Here is a 13,186-nt window from a genome sequence, read left to right as displayed (position 1 = left end):
GAGCTCAGGAGTTCGAGACCAGCCAGGGCAACATGGTGAAACCTCATCTCTACTAAAATAGGAAAAATTAGCCGAGCGTGGTGGCGTGCGCCTGTAGTCCCAGCTACTTGGGAGGCTGAGGCAGGAGAATTGCTTGAACCTGGGAGGCGGAGGTTTCAGTGAGCCGAGATTGCCCCACTGCACTTCAGCCTGGGTGACAGAGCGAGACTCTGTCTCAAAAAAAAAAAAAAAAGTTTGGTATATACACATATCATATATTTGTTTTTGGATGAACCGATGAGGAAATAGGCTTGGAAAAATTAGAGAACTTTCCTAGGCTCACAACGGCTAGTCAGGACTGAGCTGATTTTAGAAGTAGCCTGATGTGGGTTTGAATTCCACATCTGCCACTTGCTAGCAAAGTTCCTTTGATGGCCTTACTAAAATAGAAATGATAACATTTGTTTCAGATTTATTGTAAGGATTAAATAATACATGTAAAGTTCATAGTATAGTATCTGGCACATTGTAGGTAGGTACTCTATAGATTGTAGCACTATTGTGATAGAACCTGTCTTCCAGGTATACACTGACTATTTTATCTTTTTTTCTCTATTCATCTATATTTTCCTTCATATTGAATATTTTCTCCTCATTTATATATTTAACTACAGTCATGCACTGGCATAACAACGTTATGGTCAACGATGGACCGCATAGATGATGGTGGTCCCATCAGATTATAATGGAGCATATATAGAGACCTGATATATGGCACTTGATACTGGCATTGCAGATCAAGTAGGGGAAATGATTGATAGTGAGTAATGGTGCTGGGACACGTGGTTTTCTATATGAAAAAACAAATAAATACATATACCATGTAGGTTTGTGTAAGAACACTCTATGATCTTAGCACAATGATGAAATCACTTAACAACACATTTCTTAGAACATATCCCCATCATTAAGTGGCACATGATGGTACTTTGAAATGACCTGCATTTTTATTTCATTTTTGAAGACTCCCTGATCGATATTCTGACTTCAGATTTCCTCTCAGGTTTAAAAATCTTGTTGTGGGCTGGGCACAGTGGCTCACGCCTGTAATCCCAGCACTTTGGGAGGCCAAGGCGGGTGGATCACAGGGTTAGGAGTTCAAGACCAGCCCGGCCAACATGGTGAAACCCCGTATCTACTAAAGATACAAAAATGAGCCAGGCGTGGTGGCGCATGCCTGTAATTCCAGCTACTCAAGAGGCTGAGGCAGGAGAATTGCTTGAAGCCAGGAGGCGGAGGTTGCAGTGAGCCGAGATTGTGCCATTGCACTCCAGCCTGGGTGACAGGGTGAGACTCTGTCTCCAAAAAAAAAAAAAAATCTTGTGTTACAGCAGCTTCTTTTTTTTTTTTTTTTTTTTTTTTTTAACGGTTCTTTCGTGCTTATTCAGCAACCAATAGTCTTGTTGTCTTAATTTTTCATGTATTTTGTGCCATGAAGTCGTGAATGCCTACTTTAGGTCCCCTATTCTGATTTTCTAATGGACTCTTACTTGGTGGTTCTTTACCAAGAAAGTTTGCAACTGGTATTGGTAGTGTTTGTCAGACTATGCAGTGGGAAGTAAATTTCACATCAATGTTGTTAATGAAATACATTATTAATCATATTTAATGTTTCATAAACTTTTATAAAAATGATCACCTTTTAGGTTTTAAAACCATTTTTGTTACGCCGTATAAAAACTGATGTAGAGAAGAGTCTGCCACCTAAAAAGGAAATAAAGATTTACTTGGGGCTGAGTAAGATGCAACGAGAATGGTGAGCTATTTCATTTCCTTTAAAACTTATTTGTGTGTAAGAATTTACTAAAAATTAGCTTTGTAGTTGTTCAGTTATGCTGTTAGTTCAAAAATTACATTTTATATTTAAATGGCAAGTTAAGTAGTTCAGATATTTTCAGAGAAAATTTGTAAGTATTTTATTTAACCCTTTGAAAAGAGTATAGGTTTTGGAGTCTGTAGGTCTGTGTTTGAATTCCATGCATTACCACTTAATAGCTAGTTATCTTGGGCAAGTTACATAGCCTAAATTTCCATTCTGTAAAATGGGGATAATAATATTGAACTTATGAGGATGATGTTAGGATTAAAGGGGGTAATGTCACTGGCATGCTTGTTAGTTAAAAAGCATTCTTTAAAAGCATTCTTTGGCCAGGTGCAGTGGCTCACATCTGTAATCCCAGCACTTTGGGAGGCCAAGGCAGGAGGATTGTTTGAGCCCAGGAGTTCAAGACTAGCCTGGGCAACAAAGTGAGACCCCATCTCTACAAAAAATAAAAAATAAAATTAGCTGAGCATTGTGGCACACACCTGTGTTTGCAGCTATATGAGAGGCTGAGGCAGGAAGATTATTGGAGCCCAGGAAGTCAAGGCTGCAGTGAGCCATGTTTGTGCCGCCGCACTCCAGGGTAGGCGACAGAGTGAGACCGTGTCTCAAAAAAAAGCATTCTTGCTTTTTCCTTCAGTGAAAATAATTATAACCATATTACTAGTGTTGATGAAAATGTCGGTGATCGTGGATATTACAAAAATAGAATCTGGAATGGTTAGATAAATGCAATTAAAGCAGGACATTGACAAGGGAAGTCATAAGGAATCATAAGTGGAAAGTGTTAATAATGTAATAGTGCTGCTAATAGGAGCAAAATGTTATGTATATAAATACAGTTAGATCATGTATAAAATATATGATTTCTTTACTACACAAGCCAGTGTAAGGTAGAGATTAAGAGTGTATTCTTTGGACTCAGACATAAGATCATAGCTTGGTTTTGTCCCTTCTGTGACCCTGAGTAAGTTGTTTAACTTCTCTTAGCTGCCTTAATTTCCGTCTGTAAAATGGGGATGAGACTAGTAAATACTCAGAATTGTTGTGAAGATTTAGTGGCATAATTCATATATAGCCCTTGACATGATACTTGGCACTTGCACTCAGCAAAAGTTGGTAATTATTATAATTACATATTATCATTGATTGGGTGTATATGTATACACATAAGTCTCTGTGGGGGTGGAATTTTAGAAAAGAGAATGAAAAATATTTATAGGATCAGAAAAAAATGACCTGTGAAGACAGGTATAAGAAATTGAAATTGTTTTTAGTTCAAACAAGTAAATGTTGGATGTAAAATTCAGGCAAATGTTGTAGTTATTGATAATTAGCAGACAGAATTCTCTAAATAATTGTCAACTGATGGCAATTTCTCATCATGGTTAAAGCAGGAGGAAACAGGTTTATAAGCAACACACAGTTCACATGTTCAAATATTCATTACTTGGTTGGTTTTGCCCATTAGATTTAATCTCAAATCAAATCTTGTTTATCTTTAAACAGGAATCTAATCTGATGGCCAAAGGAACATTTGTTTATGACATTAACTTTCTAGTAATTGATGATTAATTATAGTTTAAATTTTTAGGTATACAAAAATCCTGATGAAAGATATTGATGTTTTAAACTCTTCTGGCAAGATGGACAAGATGCGACTCTTAAACATTCTGATGCAGCTTCGAAAGTGTTGTAATCATCCATATCTGTTTGATGGTGCTGAACCTGGTCCACCTTATACCACTGATGAGCATATTGTCAGCAACAGTGGTAAAATGGTAGTTCTGGATAAACTATTGGCCAAACTCAAAGAACAGGGTGAGTAATAAATTAGCATGGAATAAATTTATATTAATGACTTGTATATAAATAAAATTTTCCATATTCATTCATTCACTTATTCAGCAGACATTGTTAAGTACTTACCATTTGCCAGGAATTGTCCTACAGGCTAGGTGTACAAAGATGAATAAGACAACAGTCTTTGCCTTGGATAAGCTCACAGTGTAGTGAGGAGAATAGTTGCAATTCATTGTGATAAGTGCTATGATATGTTGCGAAACTGGGAGTTGGGAAAGTCTTCACAGAGATGACCTTTGAGATGAGCACTGGAGAATGTGTAGGAGTGAACCATGGGGAATAGGAGGGGAAGGGTTTTCTAGGGCAATGAAGCAGAGGTGTGAAACAAGGGAACACAGACAGCATATGGTACTTGGGGTAGAGTGGCAGTTAATGAATCTGGAAAGATGGATGGAGCCAAATTATGAAAGGTATTTTAAACCATGCCTTAAGGAGTTAGGACTTTTATTTTGAAGGCAGAGGGAGCGTCAGAGAAGACTTGGCTGTGAAGAGTGACAATCAGAGTATGTCACTCTTACCTGTTAGGAAGAGAACCTTGAAAGCAGTATGGGGGTCTACTGAGGATGAGAGACTAGGAACAGGAGACTAGTTGGGAGACCATTGCTGTAGTCCAGTGAGAGAGCCTGTGGACCCATCATTCATCCTTAAGAAAAAGTAAAGGCAATCTTTTAAGTCATTGCAATATGTGTGGAGGATTCTGAAGACCTTAAAAAATGCCTAACTCAACAAATGCATAATTCTATATATAGCATCACTTGAAGGTGTGTGCTTGTGTGTGTGTGTGTGTGTGAGTGTGAGTGGAGTGTTCACGTGCTCTACATTTATGTTGCATATGTTTATTTTGTAGCTTTTAAGTTAGTTTCACACAAGTTGTACAACTCACTTTTTCTTGGTGAAATGTTTTAGGTTCAAGGGTTCTCATTTTCAGCCAGATGACTCGTTTGCTGGATATTTTGGAAGATTATTGCATGTGGCGTGGTTATGAGTATTGTCGACTGGATGGACAAACCCCGCATGAAGAAAGAGAGGTGAGGAAGAGAAAATAAAATAAGATTTCAGAAATCAGAGTTCAATTAAGCAATGTATATCAACATTAGGTAGTTTTGAACTTTTGCCTTTTCTTTAGGTGGGTGCATTCAATTTCTCATTACCATCTCTTTCTCTCTTCAATCTTCAGTGTGGCTTCCATTCCACTGATTCTTTACAAATCATCTTTTTCAAGGTCTTCAAAGACATCATCACTTATCTAAAGGGCACTACACCATCCCATCCTTATTTTCTCTAACCATGCCTATCTCTGACCTTTTAAATTACTAACAGTTTCTCACCTTACTCTGACCTCCAATTTCATGTCATTTTCTTTTCCTAATTTGCCAGCTATAGCAGACCTTTGCCATTTGTGGAGTTTAATGGCTGAGATTTTGCCAGTTTATAAGCAACCCTAAAGACTCATGAAACATAGTAATCTGTAAAGGGAGTGATCTTGGTTCTTATAGAGCTCTTGTAAAAACTACATGTGACAACATAGGTATAGGTATTTATCATGAATTTAAACCTTGGGACACTAAAAGGTTGGCCTGCAAGAATGAGTCACTTAGTGAGTAAGCTTATCTAGTATGCAGTATTTTTCTCAAACATGGAAATTCTTACAGGTCTTTAGATTATTCCTCACAAATGTCATGGGTCTAATGCGTTTAATACCCTTTAAAGCACTTTTTCTTGGAAGGCTTTGCTAATTTATCTTCTGTTTTCTGTGATCCTTCAGAGCTCTGTCTTTGGCTTCTGTTTTAAGTCTGTACAGTAAGTCCTCACTTAATGTCGTTGCAAAAAAAAATTAGCTGGGTGTGGTGGCGTGCGTCTGTAATCCCAGCTACTCAGGAGGCTGAGGCAGTAGAATCGCTTGAACCCGGGAGGCGGAGGTTGCAGTGAGCCAAGATCATGACATCGCACCACTCCAGCCTGGGCGACATAATGAGACTCTGTCTAAAAAAAAAAAAAAAGATAGGTTCTTATAGAAACTGCGATGTCAATCTAAACAATGTATGATGAAATCAATTCTATCTTAGGCTAATTGATATAAACAAGATTTAAGTTCTGGCCAGGTGTGTTGGCTCATGCCTGTAATACCAACGTTTGGGATTGGGAGGCTGAGGCAGGAGGATTGCTTGAGCCCAGTAAAGACTAGCCTGAGCAACATAGCGAGACCCGGTCTCTACAAAAATAAAATAAAATAAAATTTAAAAAAGCATTAGCCGGGCATGGTGGCATGCACCTGTAGTCCTTGCTCCTCTGGAGACCGAGGCAGGAGGATGGTTTGAGCCCAGGAGTTTGAGGCTGCAGTGAGATGTGATTGTGCCACTGCACTTCAAACTGTGTGACAGGACAACACTCCAATTCCTGTGGCATATTTCTGGTCACAAAGACATCACCAAGCTTCTAAGTGAAGACCAAAACACTTATGATATTAAACATGGAAATAAATGTGAGCCATACATACGTTTAAGAAAGATTAATAAAAGCAAGTAAGATAACTATTTACCTGCTTATTCCAGTTCAGGATTACAGTGGTTGGAGCCTCTTCTGGCAGCTCAGGACCCCAGGCAGGAACTAGCCCTGGACAGAATGCCATTCCATCACAGGGCATGCTCGCACACACACCACTCACACTGGGACCATGTAGACATGCCAATTTGCTTTTTGTGCACAGCTTTGCCCTCTCTTTGGGAGGGCACAGAGAAAACTCATACAGACATGGGGAACACATGCAAAACCCATATGGAGAGTGGCCCTGGCCAGGAATTGATTGTTTTTTTTGTCATCAGTTTTATAATGAAATGATGTTACTTGAGGACCTGCTGTACTCATGCTTTGGGTAAAGATCATGGTTTTGTGGTATAGTGGAAAATGCACTGAACTTGGTTTCAGAAGACCTGAATTTTAGCACCAACTTCACCACTTTGCAGCGTGTGCAAGCCATTTAATTCTCTGAGCCTCAGTAGCTTTAATTCTAAGGATAATAACACCTAGGCTTCTTTCTCTGACAATGTTGTTGTGAGGATAAGTGGATATAATAGGTATGAGCACAGTTTTAAATGGCATATTGTAGTACGTACTGCATGTCGAGAAATTGCACATAGGGCTTTCTCCCTTACACCTTTAGGGCCCCATCTCAGGCTACAAGGACTCTCTCAGCCTGCATCCCGCTCCTTCCGTAGCTGCAATGGGCACTGCGTTCCTTGTGTGCCTCCTTATTGAAGCCTGGTTCTATCATAGCATAGTGTTCACAGCAAGCACACAGACCCTTTTCATATTAAAGGTCTTACTGCTACCTCTATGGGGAAACAGTTGCAATAACATTTATACATATGAGGATATTTCAAGGCTTACACTATTCCATGTCCTATAGTTTTTTCACTCTCTCTGAGATGGCAACTTGAAGCGTTACTGAGCTTTTGCTGACTTATTCCTGAGAATTGGTTTCCCCGAATCCATACTAAATATAGGCCCTATGGTACCATTCAGGATGATCCTTCTTCCTAGGACAAAGAATATCATGGCAGAGCAGTACGTGCTTTCTGACCTCAAATAGCCAATTTGCATTTCTGACTGAGCTCTCTACTGTTTACCTATTTATGTCCAAATTGTTCTGGTTTTTAAAAATTCCAAACAATGTTATCCCCTCAGAGACTGTGAATTTCATGTATTGACTTTAAGTATAGCAAAGTCAGAGCTGTCCCTTTTTTCTTAGAAATGCCCTGCTTTCCCATTATGTTGTCCACACCGTCATTTCATCTATTTTCCCGATAAGAAGAAGACCACGTTTGATTCCTTACTTTGATTGTGTGCCAGCTGTGAATAAGTAATTATTTCTCAACAGCTCTCAGATTTTCCCTTTCTCCATTACTACAGCTAAATTCAGCTAACAAAGCCACTGGTCATCGTCTGACTCAGTTCCTGTAACCTCTGCTTAATTGGCCTCCTCACTTTTATAGGGAAAGGAACTAACATTTGTCAAGCAACTACTATAAGCTAGGCAACTTAAAGTTCCAATTGAATTCTCCCAGCAGCGCGGTAAAGTATTGGTATAATTTTCTCCATTTGAAACTGTGTCTCAGAGAGATTAAATACTTGCCCAGAATCACAGATGTAATCAGTGGTGAAGTTGTGATTCATGCCCAAGTTTTTGCTATTTCCTCTACACCAAGGTGCCTCTCACTACACCACGCTGCTTTCTATACTGCCCCCTTTACCTGCTCTGCTGCCTGTGATGGTGGGAGTTACCTTCTCTTCCTGAAACTTTGACCATGCCATCCATTTATTTTAAAAAAGATTGCCCATACTTTGTGATTATGCAAGTAATATATGACTGCTGAAGGAAGTTTTGAAATTAAATACAAGTATTTCTGGCCTATCTTTTTAGGTATATGTAATATGTATAAGTAATTGGTATCAGACTTCATATACTATATGTAAAATACAGTATCCTGATACTTTTTACTCAATATTATATTGTACTTTTTAGTGTCCGTAAAAAATAATTGTAAAAGTAATTTTAGGATAATATTTCACCCTATGGATGTACTATAAATAATTCATCCCCCTATTCTTGATCGTTTAGGTTGTTTCAAAATTTTCACTATTATAAATAATGCTATAGTGAAAGTCCTTATACATAAATCTTTGTGCACATCTCTGATTATTTCCTTAGGATAAATTCCTAGAAGTGGAATTTCTGGGTCAAAGGGTATGAACATTTTTAAGGCTCTTGATGCATATTGCCAAATTGCTTTCCAGAAAGGTTGTACCAATTTATACTCCCAGCAGCAATGTATGAGAGTGCCCGTCTCACCGCCCCCTCGTCAACATTGAGTATTATCATTTTTTTTAAATCTTCAAAAATGTTATTATGTTGTTTTAGTTTGCATTTATTTGATTACTAGCGAGAATGAACATTATTATTGTGTTTTCTAACCATTTGTATTTGTTCTCTGAATTGTCTGTTCTTTTATTCTGCTCATTTTTCTACTGGACTTTGTTTTTCTAATTAATTTATATGAGATCTTTATATAGTAAGAATATTCATAATAATTTTAACATTCTTTACTAAATATCCCTGGATTGTCATCCTGATTTTCTTCATTACTTACCTGCTTGTTCCTTGTTACCATACTGATAGAAATCTTCTTACTTTCCCCTTTATCCGTTGCCCTCATTCCCATTTGTAAACCATTTTCTCTGTTGGTTGATCTTCTAAACTAATCATTCATAAGCTAATGGAAATGAAGTTGAGATTTCTGATATTTCACCTCCTAGGTATTTTTCAGCTCTCACTCAAAACGTTTTCATTATTGTTTTTAAATAATGTAAATGAATTATTACTTGCTTAGTTAAATTTGTCTATGTAATTGTTCTAAGTTTGTCTCTATTGATGTAAGCTTTTAAAGATTAGGAACTTCATTTATGTGATATACTTTCTACAGAAATTCACACAGTACAGTATATGTATAGATGCTTAAATATTTTTGAAGATGGAAGAATATTATAAAGTATATTTATAAGGAATATTATAAAGTGTGTGAAGATTTTCTATATGTATTTTAAGTGTTTTTATTTGTTTCTTAAGGACCCTGATAGTCTAATTTTATTTTTCTCTTTTTCTTCTATCCCTTTATCAATTAAAAATAAAGGAAGCAATAGAGGCTTTTAATGCTCCTAATAGTAGCAAATTCATCTTTATGCTAAGTACCAGGGCTGGAGGTCTCGGAATTAACCTGGCAAGTGCTGATGTGGTTATACTATATGATTCAGACTGGAACCCACAGGTTGATCTACAAGCTATGGTTAGTAATCTTTAATGGTGTCAAATTTATCATAGCTCTGGATACTGTTGCTATTTACACACATAAAGGTCATTTATGATAAAAAGGTAACAATTTTTGAGAGATTTTGCAGAAGTTACAGTCGATTATCCTGGAAAACACAGTTGCTATGCTAATTGCAAAAACAAAAGAAATGAAAGCAAACAACAAACACACCCCAGATCCAACTGTAGCATTTATGTGTTGATTTTGGTTTTTATCATGAAATAGAAATGTCAGTTTTTTCCCATTCCTTGAAGAGGACACATAAATTTGTTTTAATGAAAAGGATTAAAAAACAATCTCTTGTTATTATTCTGCTTAACAACTAAATATATGAAAATCCTTAGTACTTAAATTAGGGGAGGTAGGATTTTAACTTTCATAAAAAACAATTTGGGAGAGAAGGCAAAAAGATAAGAAAGGAATATATTCCAGAAAAACACTTGCTACTTAATGATACCATGCAAAAGCTATTCTACACTTAAAAAAATTTTTTTTTAGGGAGCAGTTTCTCTGACCTTTCATCATGACACTACAGGTAACCCCTTTGATATTTTGGTGTCATTTATTGAACTAGAGCTACAACTTCTGTCAATGTGACTCAACATTTTCAGATAAAGAAATATAATTTAGAAGTAAAAAGATGCAAAATAACTTCTTAGGATTTTGAATATATAGCTATGGATAATTGTCTTTTGGGGAGCAATGAAAAGTCATATGCCAGTGAGGTATAACTTAGAAGGCTTTCCTTTTATAATAGAGAATTGAAAGGGATTGACCACTGGAACATTCCAAAATCAATATGCTTTGGCGTAATTATTATTACATTACGATGGTATTGAACTACCTGTTTGATATGATTAACTAGGAGTAAGCCCCAGTAAGTTACAGTGTTACTGAACTGGAAAATCTAATGGTGATAGCACTTCATTTCCGTAGAAGTCTTAGTGTGCATCCCATCTTTCAGGATTTGTTGGTTCGGGTTTAATGTACATATGTGCAGGGGATTGCATTCTGTTTTAAAAATGTGCTGTGTTGAAACTTTGTTACTAGGCTTTAGTGTTTTTATATTTAGTACAAGGCCTGTTTTGAACTTAAATTTTTTTTTCTCTACCACCCTCCTCCCTTTACCTATTTGCTCTAGCAGCTTCTGTGTTTTAAAAATACTCTCCCTAGATGGTTTTATACCACTAGAAGTTTGCCACCTGTCACCTACTCCAACTATAAACCATAGGACCAGTTCTAGACTACTGAATAGTAAGGATATTAATATCCCATTAATTTTTATAACTCTTTACTGCATATCCCTCAGTAAGCAGAAAGAAGTGCCTGATGATGAGATAAAGCAGACTTTTGCCACCATAGCAACCCTTACTAACTACTTAATAAAATTCCTTGCTAGTTTGGAAGATGTTTATATTTAGTGGCTTAAAGTTACTTAGTAACTCAATCCAGAAACTTTCAGCTCCCTCTTTTATTCATCTCACAGGTGCTTTGCCCTTTGTCCTGGAAGTTTCCTATTAATGGTACAATATAATATTTGCAGATTTCTTTGTTCCCAGTGGTCTTTAGATATTCTCAATATTCATCATGCTCTTTTCCAAAGTGTCAGATCTAGAGAAAAAGAACTAATTTTATTTTTAGAATTTTATAGCATATGATGGCTATACTCTAAATTTTATCCAGAATATCCAGTATCTTATATTAGGACTCTTTCTACTAGGATCGAGCACATCGTATTGGTCAGAAGAAACCAGTACGTGTATTCCGTCTCATCACTGACAACACCGTTGAAGAGAGGATTGTAGAAAGAGCTGAGATAAAACTGAGACTCGATTCAATTGTTATACAACAAGGTATTTATACATAGAAATTTAATTAGGTGTTTTTTGTAAAACACATGTAGTTTTCTTCAAAGGAGATTACTTTTAATAAAAGTTGACCAAAATTTGAAAACTTAGAGGAAAAATTAAAACATCACTGTGTATCCCATGAGTCTGTACAATTGTTATGTATCACCTAAAAATAAAAGGAAAAAATTTAAAAATGCTAATTGAGGCCAGGTGAGGTGGGTCATGCCTGTAATCCCAGCACTTTGGGAGGCCGAGGCGGGCGGATCACCTGAGATCAGGAGTTTGAGACCAGCCTGGCCAACATGGTAAAATCCTGTCTCTACTAAAAATACAAAAAATTAGCTGGGTGTGGTGGCATGCGCCAGTAGTCCCAGCTACTCAGGAGGCTGAGGCAGGAGAATTGCTTGAACCTGGGAGGTAGGGGTTGCAGTGAGCCGAGATCGCGCCACTGCACTCCACCTTGGGTGACAGAGCAAGACTCTGTCTCAAAAACAAACAAACAAACAAACAAAAAATGCTAATTGAAATCTTCTGAATTAAAACCCTGGCATTTAATATATGGAGTAGTTGAACATCACTAGCTTATTCTTGAATGTCAGTAGCATGCTTTTTGAAGTACCTGAGATTACTTAGCAGATAAAATGGCTACCTTTAATTTTTTGAAAACATATTAGAGGGTACCTTTTCATATAGAGAAGTTTGATCTGAAAACAGAGTTTGAACATGAGAAAAAGTTTCTGTCCTTCTGGGTTTTAACTGAATTTTACAGAAGGGAATTCATATAGAAATAGAAAGTATGCTAGAAGAAAAACTTGTAGGGTTGTTCATTAAACAAATAACCTTAATGCTCAGTAATTTTTTGTTCTTTAAAGCTTTATGTATGGCTAAATGTGGTAATGTCTGATTAGAATGATTATGCCTTCTTTGGAATATGATGGATTGAATATGTACAATTTCAATTTTTATCATTAGGAAGACTCATTGACCAACAGTCTAACAAGCTGGCAAAAGAGGAAATGTTACAAATGATACGGCATGGAGCCACCCATGTTTTTGCTTCTAAAGAGAGTGAGTTGACAGAGGAAGACATTACAACTATTCTGGAAAGAGGGGAAAAGAAGGTTAGTTAAAATAGCATTTTATTTTCATGCTGGATTGTTTTAATATCAACATACTTCAGCATACTTATATTTTCATTGTACATGTTTATCTACCTTATCTACATGTTTCAGATAACTCATATTCTCTCCAACAACTTGTAGATCTATTTCCAGGGGTAGATTAAGGCTTAAAAACATTTTTTTGGTGAGAAAGACTAAGAACCAGAGTTTAAAATTGAGTGACCTTATATCTAATGCTTTATTGAAAATACTATATCTAAAAGCCAAGTAAAAGCCAAGTAAATTTTGTGTTTAATCACATGTATAAGGAATGCTTTTTTTTTTTTTTTTCTTAGAGACAGGGTTTTGCTCTGTCACCCAGGCTGGAGTGCAGTGGTGCAATCATAACTCACTGTAGTCTCCACCTCCTGGGCTCAAGTGATCCTCCCACCTCAGCCTCCCGAGTAGCTGGGACCACAGGCGTCTACCAACATGCACATCTAATTAGTTTTCTTTTGTAGAGACAGGGCCTTGCTGTGTTGCCCAGGCTGATCTTGAACCTCTGGCCCCAAGTGAGCCTCCCACCTCTGCCTCCCTAAGCACTGAGATTGTAGGCATGAGCCACCATGCCTGATGAGGACTATATTT

The 13,186-nt window shown here is 37.0% G+C and overlaps 1 protein-coding gene and 1 long non-coding RNA gene across 8 annotated transcripts in view; one reads left to right on the top strand and one right to left on the bottom strand.

The window, feature by feature from the left end:
* The window catches only part of LOC134736001 (uncharacterized), a 327,078-nt gene that overhangs the window by 90,108 nt on the left and 223,784 nt on the right, over positions 1–13,186 (bottom strand). The gene's annotated exons all lie outside the window — the stretch shown is intronic.
* The window catches only part of SMARCA1 (SWI/SNF related, matrix associated, actin dependent regulator of chromatin, subfamily a, member 1), a 77,129-nt gene that overhangs the window by 22,712 nt on the left and 41,231 nt on the right, over positions 1–13,186 (top strand). For 4 of the 7 annotated variants that reach the window (XM_055267903.2, XM_055267907.2, XM_055267906.2 and 1 more), the window contains exons 10-16: positions 1,686–1,795; positions 3,456–3,682; positions 4,631–4,752; positions 8,433–8,468; positions 9,412–9,564; positions 11,309–11,441; positions 12,411–12,559. In XM_055267903.2, the coding sequence (XP_055123878.1) occupies positions 1,686–1,795; positions 3,456–3,682; positions 4,631–4,752; positions 8,433–8,468; positions 9,412–9,564; positions 11,309–11,441; positions 12,411–12,559 (930 nt within the window). The remainder of the gene's footprint in view (positions 1–1,685; positions 1,796–3,455; positions 3,683–4,630; positions 4,753–8,432; positions 8,469–9,411; positions 9,565–11,308; positions 11,442–12,410; positions 12,560–13,186) is intronic. The other 3 variants (XM_055267904.2, XM_055267909.2, XM_063634737.1) reach the window with 1 other exon arrangement.

This window comes from Symphalangus syndactylus, chromosome X (genome assembly GCF_028878055.3).
Source record: "Symphalangus syndactylus isolate Jambi chromosome X, NHGRI_mSymSyn1-v2.1_pri, whole genome shotgun sequence".
In the NCBI taxonomy this organism is placed as follows: Eukaryota; Metazoa; Chordata; class Mammalia; order Primates; family Hylobatidae; genus Symphalangus; species Symphalangus syndactylus.
Note: the sequence above shows the minus strand (reverse complement) of the source record. Positions and strands in the feature narration are given on the sequence as shown.